Source organism: Diplotaxodon limnothrissa, linkage group LG17, assembly GCF_057381915.1.
Source record: "Diplotaxodon limnothrissa isolate DT_005_m linkage group LG17, D_limnothrissa_male_GT1.1, whole genome shotgun sequence".
Taxonomy (NCBI): domain Eukaryota; kingdom Metazoa; phylum Chordata; class Actinopteri; order Cichliformes; family Cichlidae; genus Diplotaxodon; species Diplotaxodon limnothrissa.
In genome coordinates this window covers 4,774,550-4,791,735 of record NC_140612.1, presented here as the reverse complement: position 1 = coordinate 4,791,735, position 17,186 = coordinate 4,774,550, and the positions used below count along the sequence as shown (strand labels likewise).

At 40.7% G+C, this 17,186-nt stretch overlaps 1 protein-coding gene across 1 annotated transcript in view; it reads left to right on the top strand.

The window, feature by feature from the left end:
- cdk17 (cyclin dependent kinase 17) overlaps window positions 1-17,186 on the top strand; it is a 51,690-nt gene that overhangs the window by 18,753 nt on the left and 15,751 nt on the right. The window contains exons 2-3 of the mRNA XM_085376820.1: window positions 8,383-8,527; window positions 11,674-11,838. Coding sequence (XP_085232946.1) covers window positions 8,401-8,527; window positions 11,674-11,838 — 292 coding nt within the window. The 5' untranslated portion in view covers window positions 8,383-8,400. The remainder of the gene's footprint in view (window positions 1-8,382; window positions 8,528-11,673; window positions 11,839-17,186) is intronic.

Genomic DNA, 17,186 nt, shown 5'->3' with positions numbered 1-17,186 from the left:
GCTGTGATCTGATGATATGAGTGGTGTAAGGAAGCCCGAGGCAGACATGCGCATCTTTTATCCTAAGTGGTAAATGAAGGAAAATGAAAAGTCAGCACCTGCGCGAGGTTGGATTTCGCCTTCGAGCTTTGTTTTGGGCGATTTGTATTTTGTTTTCCATATAAACTTGTCCGACTATGGCGCTTGTCACCATCTCATTCAAAGAGCTGTGACTTCCACCATCTGTAGGCAGCGAGCAGCCTGCAAATGTGGGAGAAATGGAGCAGAGAGCCAGATAAATGTCACTCGACAATTGAATTATTACACAATCTGCAAATAAAGGAAATGTTGTGAAACAGATGCGGTGTTAGATAATGTGAACGGTTTGGATGACGGCAACGTTAAGCTTACGTGTCACATCAAAGATTACAGGCCACTTTGATCAACGCTATACATAAAAGGAGAAAAGCAAAGAGTGACTAAATGAGTAATACTTGGGCTTCTCCATGTTCCTAGCTTTAAAACCTAAGCTACAAGACACTTTTTTTTACATGTAGAAAACTAAAGAAATCTTCCAAAATTGATATGTACTGTATTTTCTATCAAATGTCATTCACTGTGAGCACAAAGCTTTGTGGTGCCTTGCCTGTGCCTGCTTTTGGCAACGACTCTAAGCCCGTTTTCTGTGGAAATGCAGGAAACTGGTTCTAATTTAGGCACCAGCATCGACACCACAGTAGTGGAGGTAAAAGAGGAGTATTTGTATTTGTTAGGGATCATTTTTAGTAAGTGCGTACGCCAAAAAATTCAGGCTACATATTTGACCTTCAAAAGCTCTTAAGTAGCTATAATTATTATTGTAGTTCATATAAAGCTAAATTAAACAGAAACATGTATAATTATCCAGCCAGCCAAATTTTAGTGGTTAACATAATCCCAAATTTTTACAGATATTTAAAAATAAACATCCCGTCCTCTAAAATGTCCCAAATAGATGGCATCATCTGGACAATGGATTAAATATGAATGGTTTGCTTACTGACTGCTTTGTCTGGTTCTGTCTAGCAAGTGTAGGAATGTTTAATCATTTAGTTTATTCACCATATGCATTTCTAATTTTGAACACAAGCATTTTTGGGATTTTAAAAAACAGAAATAAAAGGTAAAATCTGAACGTTTTGGTTTTGTATCGGGAGATTTTGCTGTTTTAGACCATTTACATCAGTACCAAGTTATTACTGTGTCCCATTGAGACTTTCTGTTTTGTAAGAATGGCCTAGTCAAAAGGCAGTTCATCACACAAACCCAAAAGCTCACACAATGACTCGATAATCCTTGAGGGATGAACCACAAATAAAACTTAATCATTAATAAGCAGATCAGTGTGGCATGTGACATCACTTTCCCGTTTGGGTCCCGTTCAGTCCTGGCTCCTTTATGTCCGCTCTCCAAAAAGAAACTGATGATTTTATCTATTTTAAAAGCAGTTGTGATTCTCATATGAGAGGCTCTATTTTGAGAAACTGCTTTAACAATATTAGCTGTTGTTTTTCCCTTTGAGAAGAAGCGGTGCTGGTGACTATTTAACCTTCTGTTCAACTCTCCCTCTGTTCATTGTTCCTGCTCCGATTCTGTCACGTCTGTAAACATTTATAGAACGGAGAGGAGTATTAAAGGACAGCTCGTTTTTGACATAAGCTGATAAAAATAGCATCTGATGGTGTTTGTACAACAGCTTAGGCTCTGAAGCGTATGCACAGACTTCAAAAAATTGACATAAGTATAGTTAATGTTTTTAGTAGGATCAGAATTCACTTTGACAGTAAATGATAAGCTGAAACTAAATAATTCCTCTTAAATAATGGCCTTGAGAACAGGGCTTCAGTTTGGGGAAATGCAGTCAGTGACTGCGTGAATTAGGGAACAAACAATATTAATAACAGGAACGGCAATGTCACTGAATAAATCCTGTTTAAATCCTCCATTTAGTTGTGCTGTAAATATTCTGCACACCAGCTGTTAGTCTGTTGTGCTTGATGTGTTATCTGCCCCGAGTGGTTGATCCACACATTACCAAGTGGGACTGGAAGCAAATGGACTGAGTGAACTTGAAAATGTATGTGTCTGATTTAGAGCAGATAGCAAGAAAACAGTGGTCCATTCTAGGGTACTGAGGGAGGATTCACACAGATGGCTTTCAGCTTTCAATGCTCTCGCTTCTCATTCACTTTGAATGGAGTGACATCATGTGTTGCCAAACTGAGTGTTGGATTCCATGCTTTGTTTTGCTCCCTCTGATTGAAATTCAACATAAACAAATGCTCCAGCATGGCAAGTAGCCAGTAAGATCACATCATACAGACATCATTTTTTTCTGCTGTTAATTGCATTAGAAAGTTTAATTGCTGGATAGCGCTACACAGTGACCTTTTCTTGATGTGTTGAGCTTATATGCAGACATGCAGGAAATGTCTTCTGTATTAGTTAGCCGAATTTTATTTTAAAAAACTAATTTTCAAGGGTTTTTTTTATACTTATAGAGAGAGCTGCAAAATTATCACATAATTAAACTGGAGGGGCGGCAAGATGCATACGATTTTAAGTATAATAGTTGGGATTGTGCTGCAGTTGCCTGTTATTGGACTTGGAGCAAAAGGGAAATGGACTGATTCTTATATAGTGCTTTTCTCCTCTCCCAGAGGACTCAAAGCGCTCTATACAACATGCCACATTCACCTATTCACACGTGGACTGTTTCGAGTGCTTTCTAACTACCATTAACACTCCGATGGAGAGATGCATTGGAGAGCAACTTTTATATCCTTGGGTTTAATATCTTTCCCAAGGATATTTGGCATGCAGAGAGCCATGGATTGAACCACCGACCTTCCGATCAGTAGATGACCTGTTCTACCTTCTGAGCTACAGACACCTCAGTTATACTTTTCCTTATTTCCTTATTGTGAAACACATGTAGAATTACTCAGCGGGTTAAAAGTAGCTTATATTAAACATGGCCAGAGTTTTAAATACTCAGGTGACCACATGTAGAAGGAATTCCCTGTGCAGCAAAAACTGAAGGCTCAGCTTCAGAAAGTATTTTCTACTCTTACTGTGATGTCAGTCAGAGTGGATATTCCTAATATGGTCATTGCAGGTTGTACCCACCGACTGTTAAAACCTTTTATTTGCGAGTGGCAGTCAATCAGAAGGAAGGTGGAGCTAAAACAGCTTGAAGGCCCTTGATAGGATTGTTTTATACTTTGAACCATGCAACAGTGTTGTAATAGAATTAACAATAAACATATAGGCTATGTAAAATCCCCCCTTTAGTATTGCAGGACACCCTAGTATGCCATAAAAACACAGTTAAAAGGAAAAACATAAACTCATCATGTAAGCTTAACTGGGTAGGCTCTAAAGAGCACTTGTTTTTAGTGAATAAATATTGTGTAATTACAATGAGAACATGGACTAGCAGGATTTGGGAATCACACTTCAGTGGTCACCGGGAGCGCTAGCAGTTTCAATTCCCAAGCCTGTGATATGCTAAATTGTAGCTACTGAAACCAAACCTAATTTCAGGCTGGACACCCCCACCCCGACCAGCGAATCTTTCTTGACAGTACTGTACACGCTTGCAGTCACTTGGGTGATTTCATGGCTCTTAACCAAACACAAAGGCTCCATTATGGCTCCGCTCACTGAAATAAACTCACTTTCTCTCCCCTATTCCTTCTCGCCCATTTTGTCCTCTTCCATCTCCTCCCACTCTTCCGCCTCCTCTTTAAATTCACACTTTCACCCACTTCTCTCTGAAATCAAATCTAAAGCCATATTTTCCATTTTGTTACCTCATTCTCGTGTGGAAGTGGGGGAAGACGGAAAGAAGGGGAAATAAGGCAAGGAAGACGAGGAATCGAGGAGAATGCGAGTATAATAATTAGCCCAGTAATTAGGTCTCGTCCCTAGTTCCCCCTCCCACCTTCCTGTCCTTTGAAGTTCCCTCCTCCAGACTACCTTGGATGCACTTGGGAGGCATCCAAGAGGAATGGGGGATCACAGGTGTGTGCGTGTGTGTGTGTGTGAGAGAGAGAGAGAGAAAGAGTGGGGGGTTTTTTTTGCAATGCTGATGATGAAAAAGAGAGAAAGTTGTGGTGCACTCCCTCAGTGTCTTTCTGTCATTGGCAGATTGCTTGTTTTTTATGTTGAAACCCCCCACCCCCGTCTCTCACTCACACACACACACACACACACACACACACACACACACACACACACACACACACACACACACACACACACACACACATCACTCATATGTGCCAGATGCTGTATTTTCAACACACACAGATTCAGACACACACACGTCACATGAGGTTCTTTGTTTTGGTTTGCTGCAGAGATAAAACCCGGCTCTGTTACACTTCTCTGTAAGGGAGACAAAGAGCGCTTATCTCATAACACTGAATGTGTGTGTCTGAGGGAGAGAATGCGTTTGTGTGAGTGTTTTCCAATGCAGTCATTTTATTTATGCATTGAAAAAATATTTTTTTCTTTAACTAGCTGGATTTTCAGTGTACTTAAGTCTGTTTTTTTGTTTTGTTTTGTGGGGGGTTTTCCCTTGTGGATCTGTGTCTGTAGTCATGAGATCTACATGCTGATTTAGCCACCAGGGCTAGCATGACACACTTCCTCTTGAAAAGGAGGCTAATCACACGTTAAAAGATTTAAGTTTAAAGTTCAACACAAACCCACTATAGACGGATTGGATGGGAAATTATTCAAAAAAATGCTAAAGCAATAAATAAAAGAAGTTGCCAAAATAAAACTCTAATATCTCTGTGAGCAGTACCTTAGCATGTTTGCAATAGCTCAACTATTTTTTAGTTCTAATACAGCCAGAGCTGGGTGGCAACAGTGGGGGTGGCAAAAACTGTCCAATAGTAGGAACAAATGCTAAAAAATAGAAAATATACTTTGGTGACTCACATGAGTAAAGTCTTTTTAAGAAACAACATCCATGCACGCACCAATCAGTCCATCCTTTTTATCTGTTTATCTGAGCCTGGGTCGCAGGGAGCAGCAGCCTAAGCAGAGAAGAGGGGACGTCCCTCTCCTCAGCCACCTTATCACCTCCAGCTTATCCAGGGGAATGCCGAGGCATCCCCAGTCCAGCCGAGAGATATAACCTCAACCTGCTCCTTTCTGTGTGGAGTAGTGGTTCTACTTTGAGGACCTCTCAATTAGAGCAGGGCAATATGACCAAAAATATTTATACTTTATTATATTATAATTTTATACATTTGAAAGTTTGCGATAACAATATAACTGACGATATAATTGACACTAGACAAAATACTTTACAACTCCACAACTTTATTAGTGCAAAAAACCCCAAAAAAACATCAATGTATTTTCACTGTTTTTATGTGCATTAAAGTTATGTGAAAATTTAACAGTGCAAATGCAAAATCCTTGCTGACAGTTTAACCAAAAGGCATTTCCAGTGGAAATTAGCCAACATATCCTCAGCATAACCATGTATAATATCTGCAAAACTTAAAAACAGGTTATACACACACAATACGGTAATATTATGATGAAGCACAGTACGTATCACTCCGCGAGGCTCCGCCTACGATAGCCGTAATGCTCAAACAATCCATCAAGCTGTGCAGGTTCGTAGCTTAGCAAAGTCGTACTAAAACATTTGACAGATTTTCGAGCGCCGTGTACGACATAAAATCATTTCAAGGTCAGTAAACACAACCAGAATTCATACATAAGGCGCACGGGATTATAAGGGACTCTGTCGATTTTCAGAAAAATCAAAGGATTGATTTTAAGTGTGCCGTATTTTCCAAAAAACACTGTAATAACGACGGCCTGCTAGCATGCTCTACCAAAAATAGTGCTTTGTTGTGTATCTGACAGACGAAAGCTAAACCAGTTCCACACCACTGAAGTTACAGCATTTTTACAAACCAATTCTGGTTCATCCGTTTCATTCAACGATCCGCTTTCGTCCTTCTCATGCTCCGTCGCCACCATGCTTTTTTTTCTCGCCATGTGCGTATGAAACCAAAGGCACTGCGCATGCGCGTTTTACCCATATTCTATCGCGATATTTCATTTTCTTATTGTTGCCCAACATTATACCGGTATTACTGTGAACAGTATGATATGGCCCAGCCCTACTCTCAACTGCACTCTTTACTGTCTCTGAGTAAGAGGCCGGCCGCCTTTCAGATAAAGCTCATTTTCACTGTTTGTTTCTACAATCTTGTTCTTTTGGCGACTACCTAAAGCTTGCGACCATAGGTTACGGTTGTAGCTCGACTGGTAGATTGACGGCTTTGCTTTTGTACTCAGCTCTCTTTTCAACACGAGGGGGCGGCGGAGCGTCTTCATCACTGCAGCTGACGGCGCGGTTTCCTTGGATTGGGCCAACGCGTTGATGCAGTGCGGCCCCAAGCACGGGCGATCTGCAGTAACTCGCTAATGGAGATTTGTCGCGTTAATGCGGTTATGGCGGTAAATGGTAAATGGCCTGTATTTATATAGCGCTTTTTCTAGTCCCTAAGGACCCCAAAGCGCTTTACATATCCAGTCATCCACCCATTCACGCACACATTCACACACTGGTGATGGTAAGCTACATTGTAGCCACAGCCACCCTGGGGCGCACTGACAGAGGCGAGGCTGCCGGACACTGGCGCCACCAGGCCCTCTGACCACCACCAGTAGGCAATGGGTGAAGTGTCTTGCCCAAGGACACAACGACCGAGACTGTCCAAGCTGGGGCTCGAACCGGCAACCTTCCGATTACAAGGCGAACTCCCAACTCTTGAGCCACGCGGTAACGTCATTTTAACAAGATTAACGCTGACAGCACTAAAAATAACACATAACACAATTAATGAACAGAAGAAAAGTTATGCAAAATTTTGGCACTTATTTAGTTTCACTTCAGTGTTTTTTACTGACATTCATGGTCGTGATAGTTTCTGCTTCCTGCCTTTTCATTTTTAGTCTTTGCATCTTGTTAGCCAAACTGTATGGAGTAAACAAAAACATTGTTTTTTGTTGGAGGAAAGCATGTATTGTAACTGAGAACACTTGAGAGCTTGGTAGGTGTAACGTTTTTACCTGCTGCTTACCTGGTAGACCCACAGTGAACTAAGTGTTCCTAAAGTTATTTTGCATAAATTATTTTTAAAAAAAATTTATTTTTGTATTATTTTGCATAATTATATTGTCAGTAATATTGTAATTTGACACAGACAGTGGTACTCCAGTCAGACCTTCAACAGCCTTTAACCTGCTCTGTTTTGTAGCAAAACGTCTGTGTGATGTTGATGTGCGAACGGCATCACTAAATGTTGGTTAGCATTTACTGATAGCAAAGGGGGCGAGATCAGTGTTATAGCCAAGATTAAATAGTTTTTAATCTTCAGCATTTATTGATCACACATCACTGCAGTCTGGGATGATGCTGCAATATATATTTTTCTCAGGCCTAGTTAACGCACAAAACAAACATTATGGTTTTGTGTTGGTGAGGTTACAGTCACATGTGCTGATATTGACTGAAGCCATTTTCGCTGTGCGGTGTCATGGATGATGTATTAGTGAAGGTGCGCGTGTGTGTGTGCGTGCGTGCGTGGACAGGCAGATGGGGTCTCCTGAGTATGAAGGGAGCTAACGACCTTGAGAGAGAAATGAAAAGAGAGGCATGGTGACGGCAGGGGTTAGCGTGTTTTGTGCCGAGGGTCAGGCAGCATGGGCAGGGCATTTCTGCTGCCGCTGCTTCCTCACTGCATTTCCTCCACTCAGCCTGCCTCATAAGTGCACGCACACATACTCACACTCATGCACACGCACACATTGACGAGGCGATACCGCAGCGACACAATGAACACGGTCTGGCTTCAGGCAGATTGAGCAAGGTGTTTCCTGTGACCTGAACAACTGCTGCGTCAACAGAAATACATTCGTCTGGAACAACACTGGCAGGCGCTCGCAGCCGTGCACAGCGTGTACGTGTGTCTCGGCAAACTGATTTGACTCTGTCAATTAGCACTCATTAATTTCTCCTCGTTTGAATGCGTGAGCGTGTGTGTAAGTGAAAACAGCTGTGTTCAAGTGCATGATGGTCATCCTTTATTCATGCTTCGTTCATGGTTTATTCATGTACTGTTGAAGCATTTGCAAAGTGAATGAATATTGGATTAAAAGGAGCTTTGAGTTATTCATGAGCGGAGATATTTTGGACTGTACGGGTGCTCACAAAATCTTCAACATCGCACAAGAATGCACAAAATAACAGCACAGATGAAAGCAGTCTTCTAAATGTTGCATTCTTTTGTAGCTGACTCTGTGTTTTTGTGTGTCCTGCAGGCCGCACATTGCCCTGTTATGGAAAAGATGAAGAGGATTAAGAAGCGTCTGTCATTAACACTCCGCCCCAGTCAGACCATCGACGAGTCTCTGTCAGAACTGGCTGAGCAAATGACCATTGAAGATGGTGGCACCAAGGACAACGGTATTCACCTTTTATTTTTACAAATCCTTTTCTAAAAAAGATATGAACGTATAGAAATGTTGAAATACAAAAGAACAAAATGGTAAAAACATATTTTAGTTGCAGTGAATAAAATGAGGATGATTCATTTTAAAAGGGTTACAATTCCATTAAAAAAATCTCTGATTTGAGTCCCTGCCTGATCTGCACCAGCGTAGAAAATTCTACCAGTCTGATTTTTCTAAGTGTTTTCTTTTGCATGCCCTTCAGCTGATATGTAAAAGCTAGAAGGACACGGGGGTTTTGTATCTCGACATCTCTCAGGGACTTCTAAATTATAAATCTCTGAAGCTGATGAAGACAAAGTTCAGCATGTGTGTCAGTAACAGTTGTAAAGGCCTTCCTCCAAGTACCTCTCTACCGAGTTATGTAAGAGGAGTAAGAGCAGAGCACTTAAAGACACACACACACACACACACACACACACACACACACTGAGAGCTTCTCAGACGATCAGAAAGTAGTCCATAGTGAATGATCATTCACAGACATCCAATCTTTTTCTGCTTTTCCCTCATATGTGCTACACCACGTCTCCAGTGAACCTTTGGGTTGATAGACACATGACCATAAGTGGCTGCTGCTTTTGATTGACAGCTGTCAGGATAAATGAACATTAATCACTTCATTAATGTGTACTTAGTTTGTAACTTTTTTTTGGTGTGACAGCATCATGATTGAAACGTTGGCAAAATCCATCCGCTCACAGTTGAAAATGGATGGAGGATGCACTAAAGGACTTTGGAACTTTCTGTTCCCATCAATCGAATCAAGTGCAGAATGAAACCGTGTCTGATGTTTTTGTATGTATGTTAAAGGTCCATATGGGAGAAAGTGTTTTGTAATGTTTTCTTAGAGGAAAGGGAACTTAATTGTTGTGAGAGAGCCCCACATTATGCTTTCAAATATTTGTATACTTGGCCATTTTTCCCTCAGTATTACAATCCTTTTTTTCCGGTTTGCTGTTGTTTCTTTTTTTTAAATTATGTCCACTTAGGTCTGTGAAGGTTCTCAGTCATCCAGGTCATTGTAGTTAAAGGAGCTTGCAAAGAAAAGCGTCTGGACTTCTTTAAGTTACTTGAAGACGTTTCACCTCTCATCCGAGAAGCTTCTTCAGTTCTAAGGGTCAAATGGTGGAGAAATTATGATGATCTCAGGAATGATAATCTCACACCAACTCTCCACCATTTGACCTTAGAACTGAAGAAGCTTCTCGGATGAGAGGTGAAACGTCTTCAAGTAACTTAAAGAAGTCCAGACGCTTTTCTTTGCAAGCTCCTTTGACTATGTCCACTTAGAAAATTATTTTAGATGCCTTTTTTTTTTTTTCTAATTTTGGGGTTAGAGAAAGTCTATTCTCGTGGTTGCAGAGGCATTCCCAGAGAGTAATTCCCAAAGGGAATAGTTGGACATTGAGCAGAAAACTTAAAAACAGAAACAAAACTGCTTTTACTTTGTTTGTATTTTGACTTCGCTGTTTTATTCTAATTGCTATTCAAGCAATGAAAGGTGAATCATTTCTCAGTACTGACATCTATCATTTAGGAGTAGACTGCAAACCTCCACAGACTTTTTTTTTTTAATCTTATTTTGAAAGCCTCTAGACCTTCCCTTCTCTTGTTTCCCCACTGGCTGACTCACCGGTCATGTTCTTATCATGGCGATTGTCGTTATCATTCAGTTGCTTTCCCAGAGGCAATCTAGACCCGTCCTGCAGTGGGGCATACTCTTGACTCCTCTATTTTTGACAGCAGCAGAAAGGGTACACTGCAAATACAGTTCACAGCCAAGCTTTCTTTGCATTAGCTGGCTTGACAAAGCCTAAAAACCCAGTAAAGCACAACAGTTTTGTAAATAAGACAAAAGATGAGTGCTGCACAAAACTGTTAATCTCACACAGAGCGCTAAAATAAATGTTTTAATTCCAGTTGAATTGCTACTGTTGAATTGTAAGGTGACAGCTGGACATTAGATTTCTAAAACTTTAAACTGGATTCATTTAGACATTATTACTGTCCCACAGCCTAATAAAGGCCATGTGGAAATCCCTTTATTATGTCAGCAGTTCAAGTTGAAATCAAACTCACTGATTGAACATCTATTCTTGTGTGTTTTTATCTGTTTTAGTTGCTACAATTCCAGCAATGTAAAAGAGACTTTTACAGCAGATTAGAGTTCAACAACATATAGATATTCCTGTGTCAATGTGGTGCTTCATTCAGGTTTCAGCAAGGAGCAGCTTGACATCTTGCACATATAAGACTTATTGGCCCAAAACATAATCTATATGGCACTTAGAACATGCTGTTAATTAAAGAACTTGAAAAGATGTGGCGCTTCCAGCTGAATTTAAACCACAAGAGCCACTTTCATGACACAGAAAACTCTGACTTTAAGCTCAACATAGCCCGCTAAGCCTTTAACTAGCTGTGTAGCACACCTCTCTGAACAAGAAGTACCCTCGCAACTGCAGTCTTAAGACCTAGTTGGATTAGAAGTAATAAGCAAGATAATTATGTCAGTTGATCACTTCATTTCTTAAGAAGGACCAAAATGCTCATAGAGCGTTCGCTCTCTATATCAACCTTTGTAGTCAAGGTTTGCACAGTGTGTAGGACTTCTGTGAGCATGAGGGGATCATGTTAGGTATCCCTTTGACATCATACAGAACCAAGAGCACAAAAATCTGTATAAAACAACCTGAAGTCTCAGTCTTTGACTCACGGAGTATTTGTGTGTGTGTTTATTTGTGGTATTATTCTCCTCTTAGCATAGGTTTGTCACTCTGGGCATTACATAACTCTGGAGAATATTTGATGTCGTCTCATGTTTATTTCTACCCATCTCCCTGTAATTGAGGCTGAAGGTTGGTATTTTTTAACATTTCTGGATCTCAACTTAAATGTTAAATAAAATTCTGTTGGTTCAAACAAACCTCTGCTGCACAGTATGCATGTCACATAACCAACACATTTCAAAGGTTGAAGGAGATGGGACGTGATATTCTTTGGTGCTCCGTGCGTGCACCCGAGGATTTGTGATTCCACTGTGGAGCATCTGGGTGTCATGAAATCAGACATCCTGACACTAGCTTTGTTGTGTTTCAGAGCCCTTCATGAGGAATGGCCGCCCACCCACCTCCCACAGCATGCACTCCTTTCTGCACCAGTACACCGGTTCCTTCAAGAAGCCGCCCCTGCGCCGGCCACACAGCGTCATCGGGGGCACTCTGGGATCTTTCATGGTGATGCCGCGCCATGGCAGCCGCCTGGGTGAGAACACAACACACACACACACGGATGGAAGTGAGCGATAGAAAAGCAGATGCCATCCAAGAGCAAACAGGAAACGTCTCACGATCCTGTGATTTCACATTTGCAGACAGATTCTGGGCATTAATCCCATGAACCCTTAGCAGGCTTGCTTTTTACCCAAGAGGCTGCTGGATGGGGGAACTCAGTCAAACGTTACGCAGTTTCCTGCGAGAACTGACTCATCACAGTCAAGCCTAGTGACGAGTCTCATCCTGACTGGTGGAAGTGAGATGATGTCCAGATGATTCAGAGCAGTAGCAGATTTCAAGGTTGGGGTTGAACAACCCACATGGTGGCAAAATGATTCACAGGATGTAGAAACATGGTCTGAGACGCTAATTCTAAATGTCGGTGAATACATCTTGATATTCAGTTCAAGTTCAAATAAAAGTGATGCTAAAATGTGGTATACATCATGGGACTTCCACACAGGACGTGCTGGGTTCAATGGGAGTTCAATTGAGCCACATTAACTGCGCGTTTGTCAAACTTTGTCCTCATAATCTACCGGAGCTCCCAATTTCTGTGCTTTTCTTGGTGCATCACTGTATGACACCATCCACTGAGAATAGAATAAAATAGAATAACTGGTTTCAGAGCGATGTGCTATGTGATAGCACCTTTAGACCAATTTTGTGACTAAACAGTTTTTGTATTCATGCTTGTAGGAAGTCAGAAGACCAGCTTTATGTTCTGTAGCTGGCAATCATTGAAGTTTTAATGTGTTCTCTCCTTTTGTTGTGAGTCTGTTTGTAGCATGTTGAACGAGCTGCTGATTGTTGGGCTTAAAAGATGACTGAGGACCACTAAAAACATTACCAGTTAACATTAGGATTCTACATGTTTACATGAGCATTTAGCTTAAAGCCTGTCAGAGTGGTCACAACCTGTTAATTGTTTTATATTCGTCAGTTTCAAATTTTTCAGATGGTGCCATAAACATTAAGCAAACTTTAAAATATTTTTCTTTTCAAAGTGACCCAACAGCAATAACCAGCATCTGTGCAAAGCATGTGTTCCACACAATGTTAGACATTTTACAGCTCAGGCTTTTTGCTGGTGCTTTTTCTCAGCCAGTGGAACACCAAAGGACCTGTTGAGCCTCACACTGGACCCTGGCCTAGATAGAAGGACTTGGATCTAAAAGCAGGCCAGTTAAGTAGGACATTGATGTACTGCATATTGCTGCTACACTCTGTTTGCCTTTTGGCAAAGCTGCTAATGACCACAGAGAGAAGGAAGACAAGTAGTGAGAGAGAGAGAAATGTGGCGATGTGTCAAAAGCTCTGTAGAGACAGGGAAATAAAAGAAGGATCAGTGAAAATGTTCACCAAAGAAAGCTCAATTATGGGTGGAGAACGAAATCATTCAAGGTTTTTGAGAAAGAAAGAGGTGAAGCAAGACAACCTAAAGGAAAACAATGTGGGAGGAAGATAAGAAATCAGCATAGGGGGATTTGTAAGAAAAAAAGACTGGGTTTGGTTTGGTTTAATGAGAGAAAGTAAAAATATTATTGAGAGAGGAAAAAAATGTGAGAGTTCTTGGAGAGGATGAGGGAAGACATAAAATAGCAGGAGATGATGCAGAGGTATGTGAAAGTGAAAGGAGGTTAACGGGAAAAGAAAGTAGGACAGATTAGATCATTTGAAAGCTTTGGAGAAGAAGAGGCACAACAAGGGCAGGTGGGGGGGATTCTGCTGAAGCAGTAGAGGGAATCAAATGAGCTAAACCCTTTAAAAACTTCACACACACAACAGAAAATAAGCTGGAAGAGTGAGAAATGCATAGAATAAAAACACATGAAAGGCAGAAGTGGTAGCTGAAAAATGCTGAAGTTTCTGAGAAAGAAATAAGTGTGCAAGTCAGAGGATCTGAAAAAGGGGAAAGTGGAATATTTGGAAGTTTTTCGAAGAGAAGGCGAGTTGAAAATTGGGACAAAGATGAGTGTTTGTGGAAAGACAGTAAGTGGGTTAGGTTGAGATGAGTACGAGCATTACAGGCATGAAAAATGGAGTGAAAGCTTTCTGGAATAAAGAAATTAGACAGTCTTTATCTGTAGGCACTCATTTATGAAAACACAGGAACATTCTGAGCATTTACAAAGGTATAACATATATATATATATATATATATATATATATATATACACACACACACATACATACTCAAACGCACAGTTTTTAAATTGAATGTTGCTGAAACAACAAAGGGATAAAATAATAAATCTCTGATCGAGAAATCACTCATCTTTGGAGAAGAGAGTTTATTACAGAGAAATGGCTCTTTCCAAAATAAAAGCTATACTATACGCTTCTTCTGGGCTATATTCTCAGCAGCATATTGAACATATCAGGTCCCCATAAGGAGAATCATGTGCTAACAGCTGTCTAAATGACTTCGGGTAGTTTGTAGCATGCGTGCTTGTTGTTTTTGTCTGCTTCCACTTGTCTTTGCACTAGGATGATGTCGGCGTAAATGTGCAGTCATATTTGTTGTGTTCCCACTAGTGCTGTCAGCGTAAATCTGAAATGACGTTAACGCCACAACACGGCAAATCTCCGTTAACGAGCTACCGCGGATCGCCCTGTGAGTGAGGCTGGACAGCGTCAACATGTTAACGAGCAAACTGCGCTAATGCAGTAGTTCCCACCCGTGTAATTGAGCATTGCGTGGCACATCCGACATACTGTTTTACTTTTGTCCATGACGCGCTTACCTTCAGGGTCATACTTCACATGAAGACCAAAATAGTTCCAAATGAGGGTGGGGGAGGTTCAGTTTGCCATGTTGCAAGGAGAGCTTAACTTCTGTCTTGCTAGCTTGCCCTGCGCTCAGTAAATCTGTGCTCGACAGTGCAGCCTAGGCAGAGTAGTTGAGCGCAGATCCACTGAGCTCTCAACACAGACAGCATCGTCAGATGAAAAGTTGATAAAATAAATTAAAAATTTTGTATTGTTCGATACATATGCGTACCAAACCGAAAGCACTGTATCGAACGGTTCAATATCGATACAAGTATCGTTGCACCCCTAAAAAAAAAAAATATATATATATATATATATATATATATATATATATATATATATATATATATATATATATATATATATATATATATATATATATATATATATCTATCTCATATGTCATCAACTTAAAACAGAAGCTTCTCCTTCTAAGTAAGAGTAACTACCCATGACAGTTGATAATAGAATTCAAATAATTTGATTCATGGTTGGCCTGGCAAAACTTTAGGTTACTGTTTGAAACAAGCGTACTTTGATACTTCGTGTAAATCTGGGAGCCCCTGCTTTAAAAACAAGAGTGACTTATGCACTGTTTACAGCACAGCCAAACACGGTCATAAAGCAGGAGTCGTTTACTTTGTGGAGTTTGCAGTCCGCAGTCCCATCACTTGCAGATCTTTATTTAACTACTCATCATGCCTGTCCCTGATCAATGTTTGATCAATAAATCCAGAAGTGCAGTTAGTATTAACGTGACCAATTCTTTTCATTTTTCCATAATTTCTTCACAGTAAAAATCACTTTATTTCCCATTATAATGCTTTTTTGTGAAACAGCAGCAGTACACTTTAGAAGAGAGAGTGTGAATAGTTCAAGCTGAAATTCATGCAGTGTGAACCAACTTGAGAATTCTGGTCATGTGACAAAACGACTTAACAAGCAGACTTGGACCCATTAAAAATCCAGATAATTTTAACTGCAGTGGTATATAGTTGCATGTCTACGCTAAAGAAATCGTTTTCTCAATTATGCCCATGTTGTTGACAGAGGTTTGAGTTTTTCTGTCTGTAATTTAGACCTTACTTTACCTGCTGACAGATTTGTAGATACACGCCATCCTCAAAAGTCAGTGATGAATGGATAAATACATCTATGTACATAATTAGTCAGTGAGACTTGGAAGAACTTTGGTTGTTAAAGCACATGAAAGAGCTGATTAACAAGTGTAATGTTTGAAATATGCAAAAAATATGCATATGTTAAATATGCATATGTTATATCTGGGACTCTCCACCATTTGACCTTAGAACTGAAGAAGCTTCTCGGATGAGAGGTGAAACGTCTTCAAGCAACTTAAAGAAGTCTAGACGCTTTTCTTTGCAAGCTCCTTTGACTGAAATATGCAAAGTTAAATCTTCTTAAGAGAAACCTTGCAGTGATTTCTTTTTTTCACCCTCCTGTTTCTCCGCGCTGTGCCATTTGATGATAGTCTGCATGGTTGGAGGTGCTAACACATTGATGACAGAGAACTACTCAAAACTGTGGCTACTCATTAACTCGGTGAGCGTTTTTGTGTATGCGGAGGAGAGGGTGGGCATGTGGTTTGAACTTGAGTGTGTTTGCCTCTTTTGTGTTAGTGGTAGTTTTATTGTGGAGAAGGTAGCGATGTTGTGGCGTGGCATTTTGGGCCTCTGGGGTTATAAGGGTCTGAGAGGAGATGAATGGGAGAAGGTGGGCTCTGTGAAATAAAGCTGTACATTTTTGCTTTCATTAAGTTTGCTTTGGAGACAGACTAGTGATGATCCCCAGGCTTTACTATTTAATCATCACCCTGTGGTCACTGATGGATAGTGTTTCTGTCATATATTCTTTCTGTAAGTTTCTTGTCATGTCTTACTTTTTGTAAGACACTCGATTGATCAAACTTAATCAAACTAAATGTTTAATGGGGTGCTTGTAGCTCAGGAAGTACAGAATGGATCCGCTAAAGGGAAGGCTTGGTTTATCAATCGCTGGCTGCTCCACTCTGCAAGCCAAAGCAAGTGGGGGCAAGATACTGAGCCCCAATTTGCTCTCCAATGCATCTATTGGAGTGTGCATATATGTGAATGTTACTTAGATAGAAAAAGCATAGAAAAAAGTGCTTGTAGATCTGCACGGTGCTGGAATGGGCTGCAAGATTATGAGCATGAACCTTTGTAATAAGGTGATCATCAATCGCCCTTGATCTGGAGCTCCGTGAAAATCATGGGGTGAATGATTATCACAAAAAAGGTGGTGGATATTCCCAAAACTACATGGGAGAAGCTTGTTACACAGGGGACCACAGTCACAAAGAACATCATTTATAACATACAATGCTGTAATGGATTGAAATCTTGCAGCGCCTTAACCTGCATCACCTCATCCCCCATCACACTGAACACTGGTGCTCCACAGGGGTGTGTACTGAGCCCTCTCCTGTACTCACTCTACACCTACGACTGCACAGCCACTAACAGCTCCAACATCATTGTGAAGTTTGCGGACGACACTACAGTGGTGGGTCTTATCACCAAC